The sequence below is a fragment of the Eulemur rufifrons genome, chromosome 20, assembly GCF_041146395.1.
Source record: "Eulemur rufifrons isolate Redbay chromosome 20, OSU_ERuf_1, whole genome shotgun sequence".
NCBI lineage: Eukaryota > Metazoa > Chordata > Mammalia > Primates > Lemuridae > Eulemur > Eulemur rufifrons.
Genome location: NC_091002.1, coordinates 50,898,937 through 50,905,844, shown reverse-complemented (window position 1 = coordinate 50,905,844; position 6,908 = coordinate 50,898,937). Strand labels below are relative to the sequence as shown.

The window sequence follows — 6,908 nt, the reverse complement described above, 5'->3', positions numbered from 1 at the left end:
TAACGTGACCTTTCACGGAAAGACGGGGGTGGGTTTGCCGCTGGGCTCCCTGAGAGCTCAGGGTCTTTAACCCCGGCTGGGAGGGACCCTCACCCGGCATGAGCCCAGAGTCTGCCCCTAGGGGCACCCAGGCCCAGAGCCAGCAGCAGGGCAGGTGACTAGGCTGGACTTGCACAGCCAGTGCCCACCCCCGAGGGCCTGGCCAGGAGGGCCCGAGGGACCCCTGCTGTCCCCAAGCCTGGGGCCCACAGCTGGCCCCTGCTGGGTGGCCAGGCTGCCCACGTGCACGCAGGGCAGCATCCTGTGTCCTGGGCACTGCCACCTTCGCAGGCGTAGGGGCTGGCTGGCTGTGGGTCTGCCTCCAGCAGCTCAGGGGCTGCCCCGTGCCGTTCCCGGCACAGCCTGGCACCGAGTAGGTGCCCGGTAAGCCAGGCGGCCGGGTGGGCAGCTGCTGGGCGCAGCCTTGTCTCTTAGACTCCGGCTCAAGGAGAAAGGCCCTTGCGTGTTTGTTTGCTGCAGAACGTGGGCCCAATAGACTCGGTGTCTTTCTTCTCTCCTCCTCCATCCCGCATAGGAGCTCCAGGGAGCGGCAGTTTCCAGAGATTGAAGGCAAAATTGCTTGAAAGCCTGTGCTTTTATCCTCCAATTTGTAGCCATTTAGCTGGGCTGGGTGGAGGGGCAGCCAGGGCTCCGGCTGGGCTCTTGGCGCAGAAGCGCCCATCGCCGCAGAGACGGTGCTTTGTGCTTTGCCAGACAGCTTGAGCCTGCGGGACCCACACCCACTGCGGGGCCAGGCTGGAGGGTGCGGGGTCTCATGGGGGCCAGTGTCTGGCCTGCCGGAGGAGCCACGGGGCCTCCAGAGACAGGAGGGGCTCAGCCCTAAAGGTGACCCCTGCCACCACAGCTCCAGCCCTGCCCCGAACAGTGCCCAGCCCTGGGCACACCCGGGCTGGGATGGAATTCATGGTGGGAGGCCCGGGTGTCCCCAGACTCACCTCCCTCTGGTGACTAAGGAAGGGCCCTTATGTCTTCTGCTCAAGAAGAGGGTCCTGCCTCAATCATGGGAGTCCCTTGGGCGTCTGGGGGAGTGAGAGTGGGGGCAGGGTGGAGCTTTGGATTCTGGGGGAAGTTTTCTGGGAAGTTTGGAAAATAAAAAGTGCAGCCGCAGCTGTGGGGTGTGAGGAGCGGCCTAGAGGCCGAGGGGTTTTAGCGATAGTTCCCCTCCATGGCACGGGGGACAGAGTTGCCGGGAAGCGGTGCTTGTGTGCGGGGCCGCACTGCCTCGTCCAGGTGGACCTGGCACCTGGCGGGGGCGTGCCCGGAGTCCTGCGTGGGCGGGAGCAAGGGTCAGAGCGAGAAGGGCCCTCCAGGCTGGAGCGGGGACTCCCAGAGGGGTTGGCACCCGGCCCCCCAGGTTTGCATCTCACTTAAGGGGGCTTGTCCTGTTTGCAAGTGGCCTCTGAGCACCTGGGTGGGGGAGGCCTCTGCCCCACCCCGTGCAGGCCCCTGGGACAGGCGCAGCTGCCCTTAGGCCAGAGGGCTCAGGGCCGAGCTTGCAGAGGAAGGCACCATCCCCCCTTCCACGCTCCACCCTCCTCCCAGCGTCCCCATCTCGCACCCTCAGCCCCACCTCCAGGCCTCGCCTAGGCTGGCCTCTCTACCAAAGATGGCCCAGCCCCAGCCCCCACACCCGGGCGTGCCCCTGCAGCCCTGCCCCCCCCGCCCCGCCCCCGCACACATGGGGTGGGCCAAGATCCCAGGCCCGAGTCTCGAGTCTCGCCAGGGTGCAGCCGGGAAGGCCCACGAGCACCGTCCTGCATCCTCCAGGCTGGAGTGTGCCCCCCACCCCCCAGCAGGAGCATCTCCTCACCCTCGGGGGCTGGAGAGCTCGGGGGTCCCGTGAGTCCCTTCTGGGATTAAGCCCTGCTGAGGCAGGTTGTCTCTGCCCGCGGCAGCCCCCACTTAGATGAAGACACCGAGGCCCCGGCCTCTCGGCAGCTGCTGGGGGGTCTCTCTCCTCCCTGGGGTCTTTGACCGAAGCACAGGGGCTCTGACCCCCCCCGACAAGGTCCTTAGCAATCAGCACCAATAAAAAAATACACTTTATTGTGACCTCAGGGTTTGCAGGGTGCGTAGCGGGCACGTGGCAGTGGCGCATGCAGGGTGCCTGGCAGGGGTGCACAGAACACGGAAGCGGCCCCTCTCCGGGCGTCCCCCAGGCCCGCTCTCCTGCTGACTGCCCTGCCAGCCTCGGGACCCTGAGGGCACGGCCGGGTCCCCTCCTACCCAGTAATCCCCAGGAAGTCCGGCTCAGCAGATGGAAAGGCTGGGGCAGGCTCTGGCGGGACCGCAGGTCAGGCTCCGGCCAATCTCCAGCCGCCAGGGCCCAGCGCCCCGGGCCGGGGGCGGAGCGGGCAGCAGCAGCTGGTGCAGCTCAGCCGGAAGCGAGCGCGGCAGAGGGAGGAGGGCGTGGGAGCCCACACCTGCCAATCCAGCCCTGAGCTCCTCAGCAATTCTGTCTCTCTTGATTAAACATCCAAGGAACATCAAGTTCACAGACGTGTTTTCTTCTTCATCCTCCTGGAAACACCCAGAATGGAAACGTGGAGAGCAGCTTCGAGGGTCTTGGGCCACTCGACACTGGGTGGCGGAGAGAGTTGGAGGGAAGGGGGACGAAGGAGCCAGGCCCTAGGCTTCAAGCAAGAGACAGACAGCAGCAAAGGCGGCGTCCCGGGCTTGTCTGGGGAGGACGGTGTGTGGGTGTGCACGGGTGTGTGCGCGTGCAGGAGGCGGGGCCGCACACCACGCATTTGTTTTGGGGAGAACGCCAACCAGTGATTGTGTGAAGGGCAGACACCACTGGCCATCGCACTGTCTGTGGGGTGGATGGCATGGCCGGGACCCCTGGACTTTCCCGCCTGGGGTGGAGCCAGGATGTGGGTGGCAGGGCCAGCCGCTCACACTCGTCCAGCCAGTGATGGCCCCTCCGGCCAGCCGGACACGCTGCCTCCACGGCAGGGCAGGTGGCCCGAGAGAGGCTGCCATGGCGTTTGGGGGCCTCAGACAAGGCGTGGCTCGCCACGGGGGCTGCCCAGGACACCAGGGCGGAGGGGTGGCTGCGGGTGGCGGGCGGGGCTCACTTCCAGCAGTGCTCCAGGGAGCCGTGGGGCTGGAGCTTGAGCTTCTGCGGGCAGAGCAGCTTGGTGAAGGCTCGGCGGAAGCTGTGGTGGCACAGGGGGTAGAGGACGGGGTTGACGGCCGAGTTGGCCCACAGGAGCCAGAAGGACGTCTCGTACCAGTAGTCGGGGATGCAGTGGCCGTGGCAGGCCGCTCGGATGATCATCAGCAGTGTGTACGGGGCCCAGCAGAGCCCGAAGATGCCCACGATGACAGCCAGAGACTTGGCCACCTTCTTGTCCCGCGACAGCCGGAAGCGCTGGGTGAAGCTCTGAGTGAAGCTCTGGGACACCATCTTCATGCGCTTCTCCAGCGAGGCTGAGGACGCTGACGGCTTGGAGCCCCTCTTGAGTGAGCGCGGCCTCTCCGCGCCCCTGGAGGAGCTGCCGGAGCTGGAGGTGGGTGAGGCTGCGGCCCCGGCGCCCCCGCCGCCCCCGAGGGCTGCCTCCCCGGCCTCGGTGCCAGGGCCCCCTTCACCCACCCCGCACTTGTGCAGCGGCACGGCCTCCCCGTGCCCCTTCTGCCAGCAGCCCCAGCACCCTGGCGGCGGCGGCGGTGGCGAGGGCTGGGCCTCGGGCGGGGGCTCCGGGCCGGCTGCCTCTCGGGCCCCGTCCAGCCGGAGGCGGGTGCGCCTCTGGATGTTCAGGTAGATGCTGAGGTTGAAGAAGGTGACGCTGAGGAAGGGCGTGAAGAACTCCAGCGTGGAGGCCGTGATGAGGAAGTACCAGTTGTAGAAGAACTCGGCGTAGCAGTGGCCCTCGGGGATGGAGCTGCCCCCAGACAGGTACTCCCAGCTCAGGATGGCCGGCCCGTACAGCAGGAAGGCCAGCACCCACACCAGCAGCATCTTCTGCACGGCGCGCCGCGTGTCACCCTGCTGGGCCCGGTAGGAGACCTGCGGGGGAACAGGCTGGGTCAGGAGCAAAGCGGGAGGCGGGAATGTGGGACTGTGAGCTCCCGGCGGCCCTCTGGGCCTCTGGGCATGCCCTTTCCTGGCAGCAATGCTCTTCCCTTCTCCTCCCCTTCCCCCACCCTCCTCTCCTGTACCCCACTCCCTGGGTGCCCCCCACCAGCTGGCTGATGCCCTGCCACTTGCCTAGAGCCGCACAACCTCCCCCAGATCACCCGAACCCTAGCTTTGCGCTGGGCTGCCTGTGCACCAGCCCTGCAGCTGTGTGCTCCCCGGGGGGCCTGTCCAGCCCCCGCGCTCAGCCTCGGCCACAGCCCCCGTGCACACACAACTGTTTCTGACACTGCACATCTGGCCAAGGCCTGAGCCACTTCCTGAGGCTACGTGCTCCACGGGGAGGCTCACTCTGGCCCTGTGCGGGTGCTCACTGTCCTGGGAGCAGGAGGTGCAGGAAGCCACCGGCTGGCCCATTGCTGGGAGAATCCCCTCCCCCCCAGTGACAAAGCACCCCAGACCCACATCGGGACCTCCGGGGAGGAAGTGAGCGCAAGGCTCCAGGCTGCAGACCCCAAGTGTGAGCGCAACCAGCTGGCGGCCAAAGGTCCCAGTGAGGGGTCTCAGGCAGGAGGACATGAGGGTCCCCCTGCCCTCCCGCCCAGCCAGATCACGACGGGAGCAGTGGTCGAAGCGACTGCTAATCCGAGTCTGTCGGCACCTGCCTGTACCGGGCTCTGCACAGCCCCTCGCGTGTCTCATTCATCTGCACAAACCCGTGCCCCTTGCACCTGTCCCTCGGCCCTTCTAGGCTGGCAGAAAACGTGTGCCCACCCTGGAGGAGGACCCCTGGCAAAGCCTGGGTGTGTGGGCCATCAAGGAGGAGATGGGGAAAGGAGTGACTCTGGTGGCAGCACCCCAGGCCCGGGTGGCACCGATGCAGGGGGTCTGGGCACGGCCAGGATCGCTAACTCATGGCAGCCACTCATGCAAAAGGAAACCTGGAGCCGGAGCTGCTGCCCGTCTTCCCGGGGCGTGTGTGTGTGTGTGTGTGTGTGTGTGCGCGCGCGTGATGCCGCCAGGGGCCCTGGCCCCAGGTCCTCCCTCAACTCCAGGGACTCTGGACATGTCCCAGGGTGGAGGCTGCAGTGACTCCTTCCTTCAGGAGCATCTGATTCCACGTCCAGACTCCCTGCCCCCTGCCCGGGCCCAGGCCAGTCCTGCTGGCAGCCAGTGCCCCTGCACGGGAGTTAGCCACAGAGTGCCTGAGCGTCAGGGACCAAGCCCAGTGGCACCTACCCACAACTCAGGAGTGGCCGTCCCCTCCCCAGTGCCTCCCATGGCCATCCCGGGACTCACAGCTCGGGTGACCGACAGGAAGCGGTCGTAGCTGATGAGCACTATGTTGAACACGGACGAGGTGCACAGCAGGTAGTCCACCACCAGCCACAGCTTGCAGAGGCCCCGGCCGAAGGTCCAGCGGCCGGTCAGCACGTAGGGCACGTACAGCGGGATGCAGAAGGCACCTGAGGGAGAGCTGCTGTGGGCCACACCTGGACGGGACTCCGGCCAGCCTGACCTCCGCGGAGAGGAGGGCAGGACCTGGGGTCATAGGTGGCCATCTCTCTGGGACCAACCACCCTCATCTTCCCCACCTCCACCTGGTCTCCTCGCCACACACTGTGCCCTGCTGCAGGCCTTCAGCCCCGGGCAGCTCCCAGCCCCACTGGTGTCCCCGGACTTGGGGACAGGAGGGAAGAGCCAAGCATGGGGACCTCTGGGCACTGCAGGACTCAGAGAACCAGGAGTCAGGACTCCCTGGACTTCTGCCCAGCCCTCTCAGCCCTCAAAGAGAGGAAGGAAGATAATTTCCCTGTCCCCAAGCGCCCCCCCTCTACCCTGCCACGGGACAGCCCTCCCTCTCTGGAGCTTAGAATCCCGGAGAGCCTTCCTCCTGGCTGACAGGGAACTTGGCGGCAGCCAGGCCAGCCGCTCCCAGCGCCAACCCCCGCTTCAGGCGTCTGAGAGACGCACCTCGCAGCCCCAACAGGTGTCTGGCGTTCTGCCCCTCCGCGTGCCCCGCCCCCCAGCCGGCAGCAGAGCACGGACACGTGAGAGCGCGTTCCTCCAAGCTTCTCCCCCACCTCTCGCCTTCCCCACGGGCCCTTCCCCCAACGCAGCTCTAAAAATCCCCCCCATGTCCCTCCCCCCAAACCTTCCCCAAACCGCCCCCCAGCGCCCTCCCCGCGTCCTGAGACCGCAGCAGCCTTTGTTTAGCTAAGGCGCAGGAGCCACCGCTGTACCCGCGCTCGCTGCGCCTTGCGCCTTGCTGAGCGCCCGCAGGCTCGCGCCCCTTCCGCGAGGACATCCCTCTCCAGCCCCCGTCCCGCGGCCCGGGTGGCACGGAACTTCGCCAGTGCCCACCGCCCCATGGGTTGCGGACGCCCCCTTCCGAGGCCGGCCCCCTGGCGGGACGTGTGCCTGCCGAGCCACCCAGGTCCGCGCTCCAATCCCCGCTGGCCGTGCCGGGCTGGGCGCCCTTGGGCTCCAGCGGCGGGCAAGGGCTGGGGGCTTTACCCACGAGGAAGTCGGAGATGGCAAGGTTGAGCAGGAAGAAGTTGTTCTGGGTGCGGAGGCTCGAGTCGGCCACGAAGGCAAGCATGACCAGCGCGTTGCCCAGCACCGTGGCCACGATGAGCAGCGCCATGAGCGCGGCCAGCACCGCGGTCCAGGCGGCGGAGAAGCCTCGCGCCCCGCCCGCCGCCGCCGCCTCGCCCGCCAGCGCCCCGGACGCGTTTAGCGGCCCGTCGGGCGGCGCGCGCTCCAT

At 67.2% G+C, this 6,908-nt stretch overlaps 1 protein-coding gene across 1 annotated transcript; it reads right to left on the bottom strand.

Moving 5' to 3' along the window:
- Positions 1–3,136: 3,136 nt before the first annotated feature.
- HRH3 (histamine receptor H3) lies at positions 3,137–6,908 on the bottom strand. The gene is made up of 3 exons (XM_069496126.1): positions 6,659–6,908; positions 5,441–5,607; positions 3,137–4,072 (listed from the first exon to the last, which is right to left on the bottom strand). Exons 1-3 carry the CDS (start codon positions 6,906–6,908, stop codon positions 3,137–3,139), a joined length of 1,353 nt encoding a protein of 450 aa, XP_069352227.1.